At 54.9% G+C, this 20,262-nt stretch overlaps 1 protein-coding gene across 4 annotated transcripts in view; it reads right to left on the bottom strand.

The window, feature by feature from the left end:
• The window catches only part of SCARA5 (scavenger receptor class A member 5), a 41,588-nt gene that overhangs the window by 7,195 nt on the left and 14,131 nt on the right, over positions 1 to 20,262 (bottom strand). For 2 of the 4 annotated variants that reach the window (XM_075708070.1, XM_075708071.1), the window contains exons 3-6: positions 18,837 to 19,511; positions 12,413 to 12,493; positions 9,903 to 10,001; positions 2,190 to 2,237 (exon numbers count right to left, since the gene is read on the bottom strand). In XM_075708070.1, the coding sequence (XP_075564185.1) occupies positions 2,190 to 2,237; positions 9,903 to 10,001; positions 12,413 to 12,493; positions 18,837 to 19,511 (903 nt within the window). Of the gene's footprint in view, positions 1 to 2,183; positions 2,238 to 9,902; positions 10,002 to 12,412; positions 12,494 to 18,836; positions 19,512 to 20,262 lie in introns of all 4 variants that reach the window. The other 2 variants (XM_075708068.1, XM_075708069.1) reach the window with 2 other exon arrangements.

The following is a 20,262-nucleotide window of genomic DNA, read 5'->3' as shown; positions in this document are numbered from 1 at the left end:
GCTGGGGGCTGTTTTGGTGCCCATGGGCCCTGGGGACTCTGCAAAAGCTGCAGCTGGAGTCAGGGCTGCGCTCGGATCCTGGCCCCGGCGAGCTGACAGAGCCATCAGGAGATGCACCAGGACCAATCTGGGTTGTCCACCTCATTGTGCGGCAGAAGCTTGTCCAGGATCAGGCCCTCCTGCTGCTCCAGAGCAGCACAGGAGCATCCCAGCCGTGCTCTCCGCCTGCAGCAACGCCCTGCCTGCAAAGTGGCCTGGCCCCGTCCATCTCTGAGCAGCTCCCTGGCCCCTTTCCTCTCCAACATACCCCATAAACCCCAAAAGCATCATTTCCTCCTCATCCTGTGCGTGTGCATTTGTTTTTGCTGCTGCAAGTACTTCCAAAGCCCTCGACCTCCCCCCTGCCCAGCCCCTGAAAAGAAAAAAAGCAAAACAAGAAAGAAAAAGCTAAAGAGGAGAAATAACCCCTGGTGGCTGAGAAAACAAGGGCCTGATTCTTTGCAGCTGGGCTGAGATATCATCTCCCCCCTGGTAATGGAGACCATCTGCCCCTGGTTCCCTGAGCTCCCCACTGCCCTCTCCCACTGCCCCTGCTCCGCTCCGGTCCCTTTGATTTGGGAATACGGATGCAAACATTGAGTTTCCAGGGGGAAGATGTGGGGTACGTCTAATCCCAGGAAATTAAATAGTGATATACCCCATCATTTGTACTTTGTGGGTGGGAACCAGCTGCACTCGCCCACCAGGCAGGGGCTGGAGGGGGCTGGGGTCCTCGTCCTTGCTGGGGTGCTGGTGCGTCCCACCGTGGTGCTCCCTGCTCCCCAGCTGCCTCCGCTGCTGCTCCCCTTCTAACCCTGCCACATCCTTGCTCTTGCTTGGCACCATTTCGTAGAAATCACAGAATCATCGAATCGTTGAGGTTGGAAAAGACCTTGAAGATCATCCAGTCCAACCATTAACCTAACACTGCCAACTCCACCACTAAACCAGTTAAGGGCAGACAAAGAATTAATTTCATCTTTCCTGCCTTGGTGGCTGCATTATTTTTTCATGAAAGTAAAAACTAGGAATCACTAAGGTTGGAAATGATCTCCAAGATCATCAGTCCAACCATCAACCCAACACCCCCATGCCCACTGAACCATGTCCCCAAGTGCCACCTCTGCCCGTTTGTTGAACCCCTCCAGGGCTGGGGACTCCCCCACCTCTCTGGGCAGCCTGTTCCAGTGCTTGACTAAAAAAATTTGGGTGTTGTGGCGGCTGGTTGCAGGGACCTGGTGCCCCTGCATGGGCGCCCGAGGCAGAAGGATGTCCTTGGGGAGGCAGGAGGGATGTCCAAAGCTTGGAGAGCATCAGCATCTCCAGGGATCTCAGGGATGAGCTCCGTGCACAGCAGAGGGTGGGCAGGATCCAGCCCTGGGCTCATTCCCTGGTATTTCTTGGCTTGCCACCCCAGAAGGCCAATTCTGGGGATTGGTGGCCATGTGCTGGTCTTGGCCTCAGAGGAAATCCCAAAGCAACGGCAGTGCTGCCGGGCACGGCTGCGGTCAGCAGCACGGCATGGCCCAGGTGCCTCCATCCAAATGGGTGTTTCCATCTTTAAGCCCTGGAAAAACGCTTCCTCGGGCCAATCCTGCCATGGAGCGATGGGTGGAAGAGATGTGTCCGGTCCCTCGTTCCTCTTGCTGCCAGCTCCGGGCTGTCCCCGGGGTTGGTGGTGATGCTGTTTGCTAAGAAAACTCCTGCGTGGGCAGGCGAGCTCAGCCTTCAGCTTGATCCTATTTTGCTCCCCAGGAAGAAGTGGGGAGCAGAAAGTCCCAGCAGGCTTCGGGCATCCTCAACCCAGCCCCATCAGCCTGGCCAGGATCTCGGCACGCTGAGGCCTCCTGGGGCTGCAGAGCAAGGTTCTCCCCCTTGCTTGGCTCTGCCTTAACGTCGTGACCGCTTTCCTTGAGCGTCCTCGGTCCTTGCACGCTGCCGACATCCCTCCCACCTCCCCACCGCTCCGGCTCCTACTTGCCCAGGCAGGAAAACTCAAGCATGGGCTTCAGCAGCCTTGTCCCGGCAGTGACCGCGGCTTTTCTGCCTGCTTTGCGGCAGGCATTTCTCCCGCAGGCTCCCAACCCCCCAAACACCACCGAAAAACCCTGCCTGGAGCACCGGGGAGACGACCGCGAGCGAACACTTACCTGTGCCCCCGCCTCGCTCCCCCTTCTCTCCCTTCGGGCCTCGGTCACCTAGTAAAAGAAAGAGCACAGGACATAAATCTTGCTAAAATCAGATTTTTACTGGATACCCTGCTCTTAGGTAACGCTGTGTGTCTGTAGCTCTTGGGAGGGCTTCATCAGTTTGGGGAAACTGAGGCACAAAGCAGCAAATGACTTGTCGGCCCCTCTCTTCACCCCCCAGCCATGCTGCATGGTGATGGGACCCACCTTCTCATTCCCTAGCTTCTCCCGGGATGCTTCTTTTTAAAGGCAAAACCAACCCGGCCCTGGAAAAACGCGGCTTCGTGCAGGGCTCATACCGCGTGGTGCCAGCCGCTCCCCGGGCTCCGTGTGTTTGTATTTCATGCCCAAAGTGGCTCTTGCCCTCTGCATCTGCAGGGCTGGGGCTGTGCAATACCCCCCTGCTCGGGGCGCAGGGTAAGGGTGGGAGAATGGGGACACCCACCCAAAAAATCCTCCTGCGGTGCATGTCCCGTAGCAGAGGGAGGATGGAGGGCTGGCGGTCCCTCGAACCATCCCACCCGCTCTGCTATCCCCCCTGCCCCAAAAAGCCGAGCCCTGGCTGCCGGGCAGCAGCAGAGCAGGAATAAAAGAAAGCAAATCCTGAATCTGGGGGTAAAAAAACCCCCTATTTAGGGCTAAAAAGGCTTCATTTTGCAGGGATCAGGGCCAGGGACGTGGTTTCCTGCAGCCTGGATGGAGCATTGCCCCTTCCCGCACTCGGCTGGTACCTCCTCACGAGCAGATTTGCCGAACCAAACCCTGTATCCATTGAAAGGCAACGATGCTGGGGGGGCTCAGGCCAGCTGGGTAAACAGGCCGCCTTCAAAACCACGCCTATTTCCATACAAAAATAATGAGCTCAATAATTATCTGTGTCATGGCTTGGCTTTCCCCGCGGCTCGCGAGCATGGGCTGCCTCTGCCTGCCTCCCTTAACCCCTGCCCATGCTCCGGCTTTGCTCCTGGCAGGCAGGAGCCGTGTTTTCCCATGCTGTGTACCACTAAAAACACCGTCCTGAGTGGGGTCGTGGACTTGGCTTTGCCGGGTCTGGTTTTGCCCTGAGGCTGCAGAGGGAAGGGGCCAAGGGAAGGCTCCGGGCTGCTCCGGCCAGCGATGCGCCGGGCGAGCTCCAACCCTGCAGCATGGCCCCACTTTGACATATCCTCCTCTTTTGTCTCCGTGTAAGAACAACAAACAACACACACACACACTGAGAAATGTCTTATAAAATAAAATAATAATAATTAAAAAAAAAAAGCGTGCAGGAAATTCTTGCCCTTTAACTTGGAGGCTCTGGGAAGGCGAGATTGCTCCCCTGGGCAGCCGCAGCTGTGTCAGATGGAGGAAAGCTGCCTGCAGCCTGCCCGGCTGATGGGAACCAGATGACAACAACCCCCTGAGCAGCGGGAGAGCGGCCAGAGATGCTGCTCGCCGGCACGTGATGGTGCTGGGATGCCGGAGCGGCCCATGCTCTCCACCACCTTCCTTCCCCAGCCCAGAGGAAAGGGGGTTGGAAAGCAGCAGTTACGATTCTTTTGTGTTTCTCCCTAAAAATCTGTTTTTTCCAGAGCAGAAGTGCTTTCCCTGCAGGGTCCGTGCTGCATGCTATAGAGCATCCTATAGGAATGATGGAGAGAGGTGAAGGTGGAAAGGTGGAGCTCGAGGGACAGGAATACATCAGCTGTGCTGGGCAGAAAAGGCATGGACTGAAATTCCTGGAGTAAATAACTCAACTGCTGTATCATTGCTGGTCTCATTAGGGAGGTGACAGCAACTGGGACAAGTTGGGGACTTCAGAGATGCTGCAGGGGAAGGAAATACTCTAACGATGGGAGACCTCAACCATCAGAAACGGTTAGAAACCCTTAAGAAAAAGACCAAGGCAAAAAAATTCAGCACAAATTGAAACTGTACTGTACCGCTGCAAGAGGAACAGGTTGCCCAGAGAGGTGGGAGATGCCCCATCCCTCGAAACATCCCAGGCCAGGTTGGACGGGGCTCTGAGCACCCTGCTCTGGTTGAAGCTGTCCCTGCTCACTGCAGGGGGTTGGGCTGGGTGGCCTCTAAAGGTCCCTTCCCACCCAAACCATTCCATGATTCAATGATGCTATGAAGAGGCACAGCTGGCAGAAGGCAGCAAAGCTGATGGTGAGACTCCTCCAGCAGCCTGGAATGCTGCACGGGAAACGAGGGGCTCCTGGCACAAGGCAGCGAGTTGCCCAGCAGCACATCTTCAGGGCCAGACACTGCTCGCCTGGGAGCCCTGATGTGGGTGTCATTAGCCAACAGAGTGCACCCGGGTCTCCAAAAGGCAGTAGATGGGCTCAGCTATAAGATGCTGAGCTGTTAAAAACAGGTCCAGGGGCTTTTGAGGAGCTGGAATGACTTACGGATGGGGAAGGAGGAGCTGGTGCAGTGGGGTCTGTGGCTGGACCCATCCCAAACACTGCCAGGGAACAGCCCGCCATTGGAGCCGATGCTGCTGTGGGATGTGTTCAGAAAACGGGCAGAGGTGGCACCTGGGGACATGGTTTAGTGGGCATGGGGGTGTTGGGTTGATGGTTGGGCTGATGATCTTAGAGGGCCTTTCCAACCTTAGTGATTCCCAGTTTTACTTTCATGAAAAAATAATGCAGCCACCAAGGCAGGAAACATGAAATTAATTCTTCCTCTCCCCTTAATTGGTTTAGTGGTGGAGTTGGCAGTGTGAAGTTAATGGTTGGACTGGATGCTCTTAAAGGTCTTTTCCAACCTAAACGATTCAATGATTCCATGGGTTAGCGGGTCTAAACAAAAGCGCACCATTCTAGGCGTGCTTCTCCTCCTCATCCCCGACCTGTGCTGCTGCATTAGGCTTAAGCTGGATTGTTTCTTCATTGTTTTTCTTTTTTAGCTTCACATGCATCTGGCAGAGGAAAGACCCTTTAAAAGAAAGGAGCGTTTTATGGACGATGCCAACAGATTCGCAAGGGTGCTTTAAAACACATCCCACCCCCTCTGCCTTATCCTTCCCCGTCTGCCTTGTCTTCTCCGTGCAGTCCTCCAAGCTGCTTCATTTCCTTGCTCTCCTGGAAGTCTTTTCTTCTTATTTTCTCTTTTTCCCATCTTCCTATCTCTCTTCTCTCCCCAGAAGTTCACCGGTGAACAGGGAGGACGGCCCCTTCGGTGGCACAGCTTGCTGACTTCACCCCGAGGTCAAGCCCAGCTCCCCGAGGTGTCAGGGCTGGACAGCATCCCTGGCTGGGGACAAAGCCCCTCTGAGCTGGAAAGGAGAGAGCTTCGGGGCTGGGACAGAGCCCACGAGTCCAGGAGAGCCCCTTGCTGGTGTCACCGCTGGTCCTACCAGGATGTCCTGCCCAGGGCTTTCACCCAACAAGTGTCAAGGTCTTCCCACTGCAGGTAAATCAGTGCAGCTCAGTCTGGTTTTTCTGGACTGTGCACGCAATTTTGGCACAGATGCCATGATGAGCGACCCTCAGCTCTTCCCATGGCAGAAGCTCGGTCCCCACCGACATCCCGCTCCTGGGCATCACCTCTGCTCCAAAAATCAGCGCTGCTGAGAGAGGCAGGGCACAAAACCTGCAAAGCTGGTGGGAGAGGACGTCACTGGAGGAGGGTGGAAAGAGCTCCTGGGTCTGCAGGGTGAGGTGGACCAGCATGGTCTCGGAGCAAGCCCCAGGAGAAGCTGCCAAACTCCCATCTTCACAGGCAGAAACATGTTCTGCCTTCAGCAACATGCCCAAAACCTCCTCCTTGCCTGCATGCGGTGTTTAGGAAGGGGACTTCTCTTATTGCCTCAAATTTATCTATAAATTAGCAATCCCTACCTTGGCTCATTTATTGCTGTTTCCTCCTGAACGTGTTCTCTGCAACGATGTTCTCCATGGAAGAGTGAAGAAGACTGATACATACTCACTTTCCAGAATAATTTTCCTCGTTTGGAAACGAGGAAAATAATACTCCACTGGGATAATTTTAAGGGGAAAATGCATCAAGGATAGGAAAATGCCAACAAGGGAAAATACTCGGGACTCTGCTATGGAGAGGAGAAGCTGTCCCTCAACCAGGTCAGACCATCTCTGTGAGATGGTTTGACCCAAAATTTTCAGTGAGGAGGCTCATCCACCCCAGATGCCCCTCGCCCCAGGACAGGCTGCATTTTCCGGGGAACCGATAGCTCTCCTGTGCTCAGAAGAAAGTCGTTATAGATGTGTAAGACTAGTGCTGCGGAAAAACAGGCCTTTACTTAAAGCCCGAGCTTGGACCATTGCCTGGCTTGGTGTCTGTTTCCTATAAATTTCAGAGAATCCCATAAACCATAGAAATTCAGTGCTTGCTGCCAGCGTGCTTTGCTATTTATTGGAGAAGGGGTTGGATGAAACCCCCTTATCTGAGCACCCCTAACCTCCGGGAGGTGGGAAACGGGGGCTGTAGTTTGGGGCTCCCTTCGTAGGGGACACATCCAAGCCCCAGAGGTGACCTCCATCCACATGGGCCAGCAAGGGGAGGTGGAGGGAGGGACCCCTGTGCTGGTGATGGGTGCTGGTGGGACCTGGGGGTGGTCCATCCCCCTGAGGGGAACACGTGATGGCTTTGCTGCCACGGAGTCATCCTCACCCCAAACCTAGGACACCTCCAAGAAATGCATGAAGAAGGGGGTACATCAAGGCCACGGCTGGTGGAGCTCTGGAGACAGCTTAATCTTCTTCAAGCCAAGAGGCCTCCTCAGATACAGGGATTACTCTACATCAGTGAAAGGATGATAGCAAGAAGCAATGCGCCACATGGCAAAGATCCACTGACCCTTTGGCATGCTGTCTGACCTGTCGCCTCCCAAAACCAAAAGCAGAAGTGCTTCATCTCCCTGGACAAGGGGGCCTGAGATGCAGACTGGCTTTGGGGAAGGGTGCCCAAGCTTGTGGGGGTTGATGCTCTACTACTGTGGTGTGGCCACAGCTCTTCCCTGAAGGCAGGGGCTGTGCTGGGGGTGGTCAACACCTGGTCAACACCTGGGCTGGTTTCCACCACCTTCTGGGCTGGTAAGCACTGGAGAAAGGCTTCATCCTCAGTGTTGTGTCTCCAGAGAGCTGCTTGCTGGAGCTCTGATGCCTACCATGGAGTCCGTGAACAGATCTCAGCACTGACCCAGCACAGCAGCTATTAACTTCTCTGTCTTGGGGGTGGGAACATGATGCAGGAGCCCCTCAACCTCCTTCCTCCAGAAGGGACACGTCCCCCGGGAATGTGCTTTGCTGAACAAATCTGGCATCAGGGCTTGGTCCTCTACTGAAGCCCAATTCAACTGTCCCAGGCTCCTTGGGATAATTTGCTTGTTTAATGAGTGCTTGGCACTGGCCAGTGAGAAAAGCCCACTTTCCTCTGCTCCGGGGAAGGAAAGGAAACCGCAGTCCCGAAGCACGTTGTGGTTTGGGTTGGCAGACCTCGGTGTTTGATGTGCTGCCAGGAACATCTCGGTGCCGATGTCTCCCTTGCGTTAGCACCCATCCCTGCAGCACTCACGCCTTTGCGAGGCTTGTGCCAGGGACGTATCCAGGGGGTTGGTTTGACCTCCTGCAGCATCAGGCCAGGCATTTTCACCCTGCAGCTCAGATACAAGTCCTGCAACCCCACAACACCATATCTGCAGGCCAGAGTTACCTCCAAAAAACCCAAGAGAGAGCGCTGGAAAACAAGCATGAAATGCTGGTTTCTCTATTCTTGCAGCACGTAGGGCTCTGCGCCCCACTGGCAGCCTCTGCCTTGGTAGGAGAATGGAGACCTGTCCCAGCTACATCAGCCCAGCAACCCTGGTCTTCCAGTTAGATGGGATGTGGTGACAGCACCCAGCAGCGTTCTTCAAGACTACACAGCACTGCATAAATACCATCTAACCAGCCACGTGGCCTGGAGAGCCATCTCCAGCAGCTATCAGGCCCCAGGAGGTCAGCTTGTGCCCAGACTGGGGTGACTGGGAGAGCGGTGGGATGAACAGAGCCATTGTGTCAGTAGGGCAGCGATGGCTTGAGGGAAAGAGGACCGGACAGGCGCTAATCCTGCAGACCTTCTTGCCTTGGGCTGCAGCTCTGGGAGCTTCATGCTGCTCCCTCGCTGCAGAAGGAGGCCACGTGCAGCATCTCACCTCCTGCACCTCCTTTCTACCTGGACCTAAAGCTTCCTGGGGCTGCACCGGGAGGCACTGGCACTGGGAGGCAGATGGCCTGTCCCTAGGAAAGGTCATAGAATCATAGGATCATGGAATGCTTTGGGTGGGAAGGGACCTTTAGAGCCCACCCAGCCCAACCCCTGCAGTGAGCAGGGACAGCTTCAACCAGAGCAGGGTGCTCAGAGCCCCGTCCAACCTGGCCTGGGATGTTGCCAGGGATGGGGCATCTCCCACCTCTCTGGGCAACCTGTGCCAGTGTTTCACCTAAAGGTCCTTCTCCTAAAGACACCACAAAGCGGTATGGAGAAGAGATGGAAGCTGTGCTCCTGCCCCTAGACTACAAGGGGCTTTCTGGTGGCATGCAAGGTACAAGAGATGGCCACCACTGTGGCTACCGCACATGAAGGATGGGCCACCAGACATGACACGGAGGTCTCACCCTAACCCCTGCCCCTGGCGATGACCAGCACTTTGGAGGATGTACAGGAAAACTGGACACCAATTCTGGCCAGCTCTCCAGCTTGATGCCAAGTTTGCAGACAGAGGAGAGAGAGGACACTTAAAGAGAAAGTTTTCCTTCAGCTTTCACACATGCAATTCACCCAAGGAGCTCACTGCATGAAAGCAAGAGCTTGTAAAATAAATCACACATCAACACCCCGTGCCCGGAGCGCTGCCTGCAGGGCTCCGGGCATTTTCCAGATGGGGACACTGGTCTGTGGCCATGGCCCCAGGTCCTGGTGGCCAGCATGGCCACGTCCCATGTCAACATCACCCACAAGCATGAGATGAGGGGACTGCACTGCTTTGGCCCCCTTCGACTCTGCCCAGGGAGGTGCTGCTTCCTTGGGCTGGGCTCTTCCTGCCTCTCCTTGCCTGCAAGGCATTTTGAGGCAGAAAGAGCACGTTTTGGGATTATCCATCCTATTTGAGGTTGCAGCATGGAATTTCTTTTAAAAGGTCTCCTGGGACAGATCTGTCCTGCTAAATAGGTGCGTGGCCACTTCCTACACCCACAGCTTTTCCCTGCTCTTAGCCAGGGTGTGGTGAGGCTCTGCAAAACCACAGCGAGCCAGAAAAGGTCACCAGAAAACAAACACAAGGCTATTCCGAAAACTCTGCTGGAGCCAAGCATGGGAGGGCAGCCTGGCAGGTTCTCACGGGGCTCCAGTGAGTGCTGCCTGCCTGCGCTGAGCCCCACTGCGTGGCGGGCGCATCGCAGACCCAACTGTTTTGCCCTTCTCCGTCCAACCCCTGGACTCTCTCCACCGCTGTGCCGTGGTGGAAAGGTCTCGGTGCAGAGGTTTTTCATGTGCACGCTCCCAGCTCAGCAAGATCTCCTCTCCCCGCCAGGAGCTCCAGGTGGGTCCCAAGCCAGGGCACCCACCACTCTCACACCCATGACCAGTGCTCCTCGTGCCCGTGGTCTCCAGAGCCAGTTTGACGCCCAACAAGCCCAACCAGACCCCACGACCCACCCGGGAGCGTGCGCAGAGGCTGGTCCTTACCTTTGAATCCCCGCATCCCCACTGGACCTGGAGGGCCAAGGTCTCCTTGGTCCCCTTTCAAGCCACGTGGTCCTGGTGGTCCTCTCTCCCCGGGTAGCCCTGGAGCGAGGATAAAGAGGCAAAATGACACTGTTGCAGCAGAGACCTACACAAACCAGACGTGCACACACACATATGCACGCACACGTGTCCTGCTTGCCAGCAGACGCGCCAGGTGGTCTCTGGTTCTTTGCCAGAAGTCTGGGACCATCAGGAGATGCCTGAGAGTCCAGCCCATCTTCTCTTTCTTCACCTGCCTCTGGATACAGGAGAGATTTAACCCAGAGATGGGTTGGTGCTAATGCAGCTCTGAGCATCTTAAGGCTCAGATTAAGGTAACTGAGCTCCAAAGCTGGAGACCAAGGAGGAAGAGCCAGGAGCCGGGGTGGAGCAGAGACCCCAAGGAGATATGAGGTGCCCAGCATGAGCCGCAGGTCCCTTGCCATCCATGCACGCTGACCAGGTGGGTTTACTATTTATTGGAGAAGGGGTTGGATTAAAACCCCTTATCTGAGCACCCCCTGACCTCTGGGAGGTGGGAAATGCGGGCTTTAGTCTGGGAGCTTGGGCTCCTTTTGTAGGGGACACATCCAAGCCCCAGAGGTGACCTCCATCCATGTGGGCCAGCAAGGGGAGGTGGAGGGAGGGGCCCCTGTGCCAGTGATGGGCTCTGGTGGGATCCGGGGGTGTTCCCACCGGATCAACCCAGCACGGACTCAGCCTGAGCCCGAGTCTGGGTCAGATCCGAAGCTCCTGGGGGAGAAGCTCTTCAGATAGAGCTCCTCCAGCACCCGAGCTCAGCTGCCTGCCCGGCACGATGCTGCTGGTCTCCCCTGTCCATGCAGAGGGAGCCCTGGATTCCCTTGGCACTGCGCCTTCCGCCCCTCCTGGGCGGAGCTTTTCCAAACTTAGTCAGTATTTTCCTCTGGTTTAAGAGGGGAAAAAAGCTGCCAGGAGGAATTTGGGCACCAGCTCCAGTGGACATGGTCTGGGGCTTAATTCTTTCCCTGCTGCATCTGGCCAACACCTCGCCTCCCTCCCAGGGGGGATGCTGCAGCGTGTCAGGACCCGGCTTCCTATTTGGGTAGAGGAGCTGGGGCAGGGGCAGGATGGTAGATTCGCTGTGCAAAAGGGGATGCTTTACAACACCTGGCTGCACCTGAACCTGACCTCCTCATATCCAAAGGGCTGGTGCTGTGACCACATCCAGAAAAGCACCAGAGAAAGCGAGACAGAGAAAGACCTAAAAATAGCAGCGCTTTCAGCAACTCTTCCCAAAGGTGGACGCTCCAGAGATTGTTTTGTTTTTCTGTTTTTAAAAAAAAAAAAAAAAAGAAAAGAAAAGAGGAAAGAAACCAGACGATATATTTCTGATGCTTGTTACACCCAAGAAAAACAGCCATGAATCTGTCAACGCAAAAAAATATAGCCGTCGGTGAAATAAGCACAGGCAGCCAGCGCTGAGAAGGGCTTTCAGAGAGCGATTGGGTTTCCAGGCTGGCTCTGCCTAACTTGGCTGGTCCTGCCGCCCGCCGGGGAGCGGGGGGAAACAGGGTACCAAAATATGAGGTTTTAAGCCCAGCCCAGTACCGGTAGCTCAGATGCACGGGGCCGGGGCGCTGAACCTGACTCTGACACTGGTAGTCCTACGTGGGTCATGTCTTCAGCAGCCAAGGTGAAGCCAGGGCTGGACGTCTTCTGGGATGGAGAAGGAGGTCGACGCCCCAGGCAGGACAGATCCTGTCGCCTCAATAGGAAAGAGCCTCTTGGGGCCAGCAAATCCTCACCAAAGGGGATCCTCCATCACCCGCGTGCCATCCCCGGCTCTTGGATGCAAAGCCAGTATTTCTAAGTTTGGCTTAAAATTAGAAACAGGCTCAAGCCAAGTCCTGTTTCTTGGGGTTGGGGGGGTCCTCTTCTGTTGTTTGTTTAATTGAATTTCGAAACAATGGTTGGAATTAAGAAGGCGAAAAAAATTGGCATTCTTGACATTGAAAAAAGTGTCCTATGAAAAGCCTCAGAGCTGCAGGCAGTGGCCGAGTCCCCTCCGCCGGGCTGGAGGGGCCCCGTGCCAGGTCCCTGTGTGCTGCCGGGGGGGTGCAGGCAGCGGGGCCAGCCCTGGCACCTTGCAAGGGTTTGGTTTTTGTGAGCACAGGGTGGTGGCCAGCTCCTGCACAAACCTGAGCTGGGTGGCTGTGTCAAAGGGGCATCAACCTGCAGGTGATGGACCCTCGCAGCTCTCACTGCCCCAGGGCCAGCTGGGAGACGAGAGAGACTTTTCGCCCCTAAAGACTGGCAGTCTGGCAGGAGATGGGGCAGCAGGTCAATCCTGTTGTTCTTCAAGACTTGTGCTTAGCCAGCGAGGTCCCAAGGGACAGGTTGGGAAGTCACCAGGAGTCATCGCGTTGACTCTATGGACTTTGGGTGAAGGCTTGCAGGGTTACGGGCACCCTGGGCATGTCGTTCCTTACCTCGCAGCCCAGGCAGGCCGGGAAGACCAGGTTCACCTTCCATCCCTTCATTGCCTTGGTCTCCTTTGGGTCCTGGCGGCCCTGAAACACAACAGGTATTGGAGTGCAGCCATCGCGCCCCAGCTTTCCAGCCATGCAGCAGATGCATGACTGCATGCACCCACCCACCCTTCACCGGCTGCTATTGCCTATCAGGTGTCCAGGGACCTCTAATAAACACAGACCCCTGCAGACAGGAGCAAAGTGACAGTGAGGGAGCTTGCCAGCAGCCTTCTCCATCACCTGAGGATTTTAAAGGCCAAACAGGACCTCCTCAACCTGTCTCGCATGCCAGAAAACTTCACCTTGCAGCTCCTGTGCTTCCACTTGAGTGTGACTTGATGGGAAATTCCAACCTCCTGGAATTGCCTTTTGACCCAAAGTCATGACATCTCCAATGAAATAATGTTAAGAAAAAAAAAACCAAACAAACAAAAAACCAAAAAGCATTTTGGAAATATTGAGATGAACCTTTAGGAAGGGATTTGCATCACTGATCTCATCAGGAACTAGCCATCGGTGATTGCTTTTCAGTGTAAACTCTCATGAGCAAGCAGAAAGTCCAACCCAGTAATAGAGTTATATTCCACAGCCTGCAAAGGGCCAAGTCCACAAAGCTGAAAACAATTATGAGCTAAGTCAATTGGAAGAAAGAATGTGAACAGAAAAAAAATGACTCATGGGATGATAGAAAAGAGGGCAGAGAGATGCCTGGAGGGGTCATTTGGTCTTTGTCCTACCAAGCCAGGGTGATAATTGGAAACTGTTAAACACTGTTTGCTTAGAAACCCCAAAAGCCATCATCTCACAGTTGTGTGGAAAGCAACCAACCAGCCAGGGCTACAGGCGACGTGGTAATGCAAAAGGATCAGGAAAGGAAGACAGGGGATTTTTAGCAAACCTAATGAATGAGTAATTAGGATCTGCAAATATTATGCAGAAATTAGCGGGTTCCTGAGCAGATGAACCGCAGCAAGCTCAGGAAATGGCCGAGCTGGAGATGGTCAGGGGCTGGGAGAGCACTACGGGGAGATACTGCATTAGCTTGCCCTGGGTTTCCTCTTCCCTAGATGATGCACATCTCTGGGCACTGAGAGAACATGGGGATGGACCCGAGACCCTGGGGACACGTCTCCTGTTGGCAAAACAAAAGGGTGCAAAGAACAATGGACACCCGGGAGAGCTGAGCACAATGAGGAGGCATTTTGGGGGGGGAACCAAGAGGAACCATGCACAGCAGAGACGCTGCCTGGCCCTGGGTAGGAGAGGCAGGATTCTTCACGATGCAGAAGGTCCAGCGACATTGAGGAGCTGCTGCACAGGGGGACGTGGGGCGGGAGCCAGGCAAGGTGTGCGCTGTACGAAGGTGCTGGGATGGCTGGGGAACTAGTTTTCATGCCCATAGCATTAAAGGAGGGCGTTACACAACAGCCGTTAAATCATAGAATCACAGAATGGTTTGGGTGAGAAGGGACCTTCAAAGGCCATCCAGTCCAACCCCCTGCCACAAGCAGGGACAGCTTCAACCAGAGCAGGGTGCTCAGAGCCCCGTCCAACCTGGCCTGGGATGTTGCCAGGGATGGGGCATCTCCCACCTCTCTGGGCAACCTGTGCCACTGCCTCACCACCCTCATTGTAAAACTACATGTCCTTAGATCCGCTTACTTGCCTGCTGGGGTTTGAAAAACTGAATCGATGGGCAAATAAACAAGCAATAGGAAGCACCTGACTGCATAAATAGACAGTGTTAAGTACAGCCAATGATTTTCAGTGCCCCAAAAGAGCAAGAGGGAGGTCAAGTCACGCCAGTTTGTTAAAGTGCAATAATGGGGGTATGTTAAGGCTGCCCGGTATCACCCAGACCCTTCAGAAATAAAGAACTAATGGAGAATGTGGAAGTAAAGAATTAAAATATGTTGATACCATTAATTTCAGCCTACAGGGCATTACAGAAAGCCGCGCCTGCCAGAGATCCATGGCTTTATAGAGGTGGTGGTGAGTTTGATGGGTAGCAGCGAGAGTGTCAAGGCAAAGGGGTTTTTCTACCAGCCTATCTCCTGCCTGAAGGCCCCAAGTGTCCCAGGATGAGCTGTGAAAACTCTGCATGACCCAGCCATGCTCCTGGGTTCAGGTCAAGTTCTTCCCTCCCCTGCTGCACCCCAGCACAGCAAAGGTTGGGCTGCTGAAAACCACTTGCTTAAACAAAACAGATGCTTTCCCAGCACGAGAAAAACTAAAAGCAACCCTGGAAACTTCTGCGGTGGGAGCCACCGAGGAAAGGGCTCCCATTTCGTCACCCTGACTTTGCCCCAAGCAACCTCTCCGAAGGGAAGGGGTCCCACACCAATGGCACTGGAGCAAAACCGCTGCTGACACGGAATGTCTTGTTTCCCCCACGCCGGCTCCAGCACGGCTCGGCTGAGGTCCTCTGTGCGGGGGCAGCTCCGACAACTTCCATCTGCTCTGTTTTTATGGGCACACTGGGAAATAACCCATACTAGGGCCCCACCTCAGTTCTGTTAACCCTGGAAGGGACATGGGAGCTGCCTGCTCAGGGCACCTCTCGGTGGGATGGGGGCTGGAGCTGCCCTTCATCCTTAAAATCAGCTGCCACAGTGCAGCCCCCCCAGTCCTCTGCCACCATCTCATCTCATCATCTCATCTCATCTCATCTCATCTCATCTCATCTCATCTCATCTCATCTCATCTCATCTCAATCTCATCTCATCATCTCACCTTTTCTACCATCTCAGAAAAACATCCCACAGGACATTGGGGCATGGACAGGCTAAGAAGGGAATTAAGTTTCATGGAGGATGACCATGGGAAACAGACAATCTCATCTGCTCCGTAAGAGCTGGAGGCTGGGAGAACACAGCCAGGGAAGACACATGTTGTCCCTTACTCCCTTACCCTAATGCCTGCAGTTAGAGATGGGACTTGGGGATGCGCAGATCATTGGGCTGAACCTGTTTGCTGGCTCCTAAGTTTTGGCACTCATCCTTCGGAGCTATTCCCACAGTAGGGAGCCCTGTGGTCCATCAGCCACCAGAACATCTCCTCTCGGCTACATCCAGGCAGCTCCATGAGCAGAGATGGTCCCATCCCCAGGGACAGCTGGTGGGATGGGACACAGGGAACAGCTGGAGTGGAGGATGGAGGAGTACTGGGAGAGGTGGTTGGGAGGGGCCGAGCAGCACTGCAGACACCGTGCCAAGCTGGTCCCCACCCCACAGTGTTTGAGGTTTGCACTCAAGAAAGAAAACCCCAGCCCAGATGCACCCTTGCTTCACTTGCCTGCCTGCACAGGGCTGGGCTGCTCGCTGCATCAGCAGAGGGAAAAAAAAAACAAACTCCAAAACCATTGGGATGAGGACTTTCATGACGTGCACAGATCTGACGGCCAGATGGGACCGCTGCAATCACCCTGCCAGACCTGCTGCGAGCCAGGACATCCCACCCAGCGAGTTGTGCAAGCGGCTCCGGGCGGGCGGTGGACGATCCCGGGCATCCTCCCTCCTGGTGACACCGTTATTTAAGACCCAGAGCCCCTCTGCGCTGCAAGGCCAAGCCCTCTCCAAGCCACGCGAGCTGCTTGGCATGGTCGGCTGCTGGAGACGAGCCTGGGGACCTCCCCAAGCTGCCATCACCAGCAAATCAGCCTCAAAAAGCCAGAGCCTGGGGTAGCTAAGGTCTTAGGGGGAGGCAAATGCACCCCCAAGCAGGCAGCCCTGCATCGCCCAGGACTGGCTCCGCTGGTGCAAATCCAGCAAGGAGCATGGTGGATTCATCCAAGGACATTTGAGGCCAGGGTAAAGCCAGCTGGGCACAAGGCTCCTAAATTATCCACGACCCGTTGCTGCGGACAGAAAGCGAGGAGGGAGGAGGGATGGGGAGAGAGGGAGGTGGGGGCTGCCAGGAATGTGTCGGAGCAGCGGCTGATAAATCAGGTGCCGGCCCGTTGGGAGGGGATTTGTTTTCCTTTCTGCTCATGTTAATTGGAGTAACATGGCACATGGGTGTTGGGCTCCGTGACAGTCCCCTTCCTCAGCGGCTTAATCCAAGAGAGGGTGACGTCCTCCCCATGGCAGTGGGGGAAAGAAAGGGCACAGGTGTGGGTGAGCAGCTATGAAAAACCTCAAAGCAGTGGGTGCAACGTGGTCCCAGCAGCCCCAAACCAGGCATTGGGAGCCAACGTCCCCCAAGGACCAGGGAAATGAACCCAATGAGCTGCTGGTACCCAAGGGTGGTGGTTGCCCTGGATGGGGAGATGTAGCTGCTGCGGTTCAAACCACGTCTGTCCCCTCTTGGCTCAGCAGACGGCCAGAGGGAGCAAGTGCCTTGGTGTCAGCCCCTTCCTTCCCCGTCTGGTATTTCAGCTGGAAGCACCAGAAATGAGCAACAGCCCGTTGCATCTCCGCAGGTGCAAACCAACAGCCTAGAAGTGGGACAGCAACTGCCCCCCAACCTCTTGCTTTCCCCCCAAGAGCTTGCACTGCGCTCTTCTGTGTTTCTTCATGGTTTTTCCCCCTCCTATGACCAGTTCATTTGCTGGGACTGTGATCAGGTCACGGCATTTAATAGCCATGGATGTCCCCTGCGTGAATTTGTCCAGCTCCTTTCGGACCCGCTTCGGTTTCTGCCTCCACAAAGTCCTGCAGCAAGGACCTCCAGCTGGGTGAAAAGGCGGCACGTGGGAAAGGGCTGAACTTCTCCTGGGCTTGCTGCCCACCATTTTATCAGGTGCCCCCTTGCTCTTGCACCATAAATCATGAAGCCTGTTCGTCTGTCCCTGTTCCTGAAGAGCCTGACCCTTTCCCTTCCCCATCATCCCACGAAGCCAAGCTGCTCCCAAGGAATGCAGCTCCCTTCACTCCCTCTCCTGTTTTAGCCTCTAAGATCATAGAATCACAGAATGGTTTGGGTGGGAAGGGACCTTTAGAGCCCACCCAGCCCAACCCCTGCAGTGAGCAGGGACAGCTTCAACCAGAGCAGGGTGCTCAGAGCCCCGTCCAACCTGGCCTGGGATGTTGCCAGGGATGGGGCATCTCCCACCTCTCTGGGCAACCTGTGCCAGTGCTTCACCACCCTCAGTGTAAAAAATTTCTTCCTTATATCCAGTCTAAATCTATTCTTCTTCAGTTTAAATCCATTATTCCTTGTTCTGTCGCAACAGGCCTTGCTAGATCCTTGAAGCAAAAGCCACCTCTCCCTTGCTGCAGCACAGAGGGACCCTTCTTTTGCTGCTCCCCACTCACATCAGGACACCGGACTGGGGTCCACCACAGCAGACATGGGTTTTTCCAGTGCAGACATCTCCACCTGAGCTGGTTCCCTTGGACCTAGGAGATCTAGTGCTGTGGGATGCAGAGAAGTGGGTGATCCCACAGCAGCAGGACAGTAAGATATGAAGCAGCTGGAAATTCCTGACATCAGAGAGGAAGAAAAGTCCAAGCAGATGGTTAACCCTGGCCATACAGCTACGCTCATGAGATAACAGTGTGACAAATGGCTGGACTTTGCAGATAATTAAGAAAAAGGGAGTAGATGCTTAGCAGACTGAGGGGGGGATCACTCAGGCAACCATATAAATACCAAAAAAAGGGGATCTGCAAAACTAGAGTCAATGGTCGAGAGTTAGCAGGGATGGGCTGTTTATTTCACCATGACGAGGGTGGTGAGGCAGTGGCACAGGTTGCCCAGAGAGGTGGGAGATGCCCCATCCCTCGAAACATCCCAGGCCAGGTTGGACGGGGCTCTGAGCACCCTGCTCTGGTTGAAGCTGTCCCTGCTCACTGCAGGGGGTTGGGCTGGGTGGGCTCTAAAGGTCCCTTCCCACCCAAACCATTCCGTGATTCGATGATTCTGTGATTTGGGAGGGGCTGAGGGTGGTAAAGGAGGAAAAGATGGGGGGGGCCAGAAATGGAGTAAAGGGGATGTACAGTAAAGCTAATTATGTGATTGATGATGACAGAGGGTACTGCTGGGCAGCCTTCTGCTTGATCACTGCAGTACGGAGCAGGGCAAAAACCCCACCGACTCTGCCGCGCTTGGTCTGGTTCACTTTCATGGTCAGGAGGGACCTGGCAGAGTTTTTTCCTGGCATCTTTGAGGGAACCTTGGGAGCTTTCTTCCGAACATGGATGGAGGAGCATTTGGAGAGTCCGAGAGTCCAAGGTGATGGACACACCTGAACACCGCAGACACCTAAACAGTGGTGCCTGGTGGCTTTGATACACCAAAGAGTACCTGAGACATCCCCACAGGACATCCCCATGCCACAGGGACCATTTCCACCACCACCCAAAGCCCCCAGGACACCTCCCTCCTCACGACAGGTTCATGCACCAGCAAGGGAGCTGCTTACAAGAGGTACTCGGCTTACCCCGTATCACGGAGATGTTCTTCAGCGCGACTGAGTGCTCCCAGTCCTTCAGCCGCAGGTCCTCCGTCACGTTGTTGAGGATGGCCAGCTCGTGCTTCAGCTGCTCCTCCATGGCTATGTGGATGAGGCGCATCTGCCGAGCATCTTCAGTGGCATTGCTGATCAGCACCTGCAGGTCCTGGATGCGGGTATGGTGGATGTTCACGTCGTAGGAGAAGGTCCTGTTCATGGAGTCCATGGCTCCGTTCACGGCCATCACCTGGTCGCTCAGGCTCTCCACCCTGCTGCCCAGGTGGCTCAGGAGGTGGTCGTGGTGCTGCAGCAGCAGCCGGCTGCTGTTGCCTTCCACGGAGAGCTTGTACATCTCCTGCTGAGCCGCGTCGCTCTGCTGGGTCAAGCTGTCCCAGAGGTTGGACACTGCCTTGTCAGTTTGGCTGGCCTGGGTCTTCAGGCTCCAGAGAAGCCCTTCCAGCTTCTGCAGTGACCCCGTCATGAGGAACAAGGAGTCCGAGTGGTTCTGCAGGAGGTCCTGGAGCCTCCAGATGTGATCCAGCACGTCCCCCTTCAGAGGTAGGTGCAGCAGCTTCAGCTGCACGTCCCGAAAGCTCTCGTTGAGGCGGTTGACGTTCCCCATCAGCACCTTCAGATCCTCGGGGGAAGTCTGTGGTCTGGAGACTGCAAGGGATGGAGAGGAGGGGGCATCAGAAACCACCCCATGGAGGTGGGGACCTCCCTGAGAGGTGCAACCCCGTCTCCTCCCAAGGAATGCTTGGACATCCCCCTGCTCCTTCGTGCTTGGAGGTGGAAGCCCTACCTCAAACCCCAAAAAAACGGGTAGATGTGGCACTTCGGGATATGGTTTAGTCTAGTCTGCCCTTGATTGGTTTAGGTGGGCTTGGTAGTGTAGGTTAATGGTTGGACTGGATGATCTTAAAGGTCTTTTCCAACCTAGACGATTCTATGATTCTATGATTCTATGATTCTATGATTCTATGAAAAGGTTCATCCCATCAAGCCCCTCTTTGGCCCCACGGTTTTCTCCATGATTGGAGAAGGAGGTTGGTTGCAGAAGGGCTGAAGAAGGAGACACCTGGCTCAGAAAGGACAGCAAAGGCTCCCGGCAGCTCTGGGCTTTGCCAGGTGGGTCACGGTGCTACAAAGCTCTGCCTTGTGGCTTCTCCTGGCTTGTGTTTGCCTTCGGTCAGAGGACTGGCTGCTAACAGCATCCGCTTCCCTTTCCTAAAAACAGACCTTAAAAACTGCTTCTTCCCCCACGGAGGTTTTAATTTTCAGTTTAACAATCAGGTTTCCCTTCTGGCCACTGATCCTGGGCCTGAGCTCAGCCCCTCGCTCTATAATGAAGACCATCAGGCTGGCTCAGCAGGTCTCCACAGCCCTGGGTGCAATTTGCTGTCAGCCTCCAAGT

The sequence above is a fragment of the Pelecanus crispus genome, chromosome 3 (genome assembly GCF_030463565.1).
Source record: "Pelecanus crispus isolate bPelCri1 chromosome 3, bPelCri1.pri, whole genome shotgun sequence".
Taxonomy (NCBI): Eukaryota; Metazoa; Chordata; class Aves; order Pelecaniformes; family Pelecanidae; genus Pelecanus; species Pelecanus crispus.
This window is presented reverse-complemented; position numbering and strand designations above follow the sequence as displayed.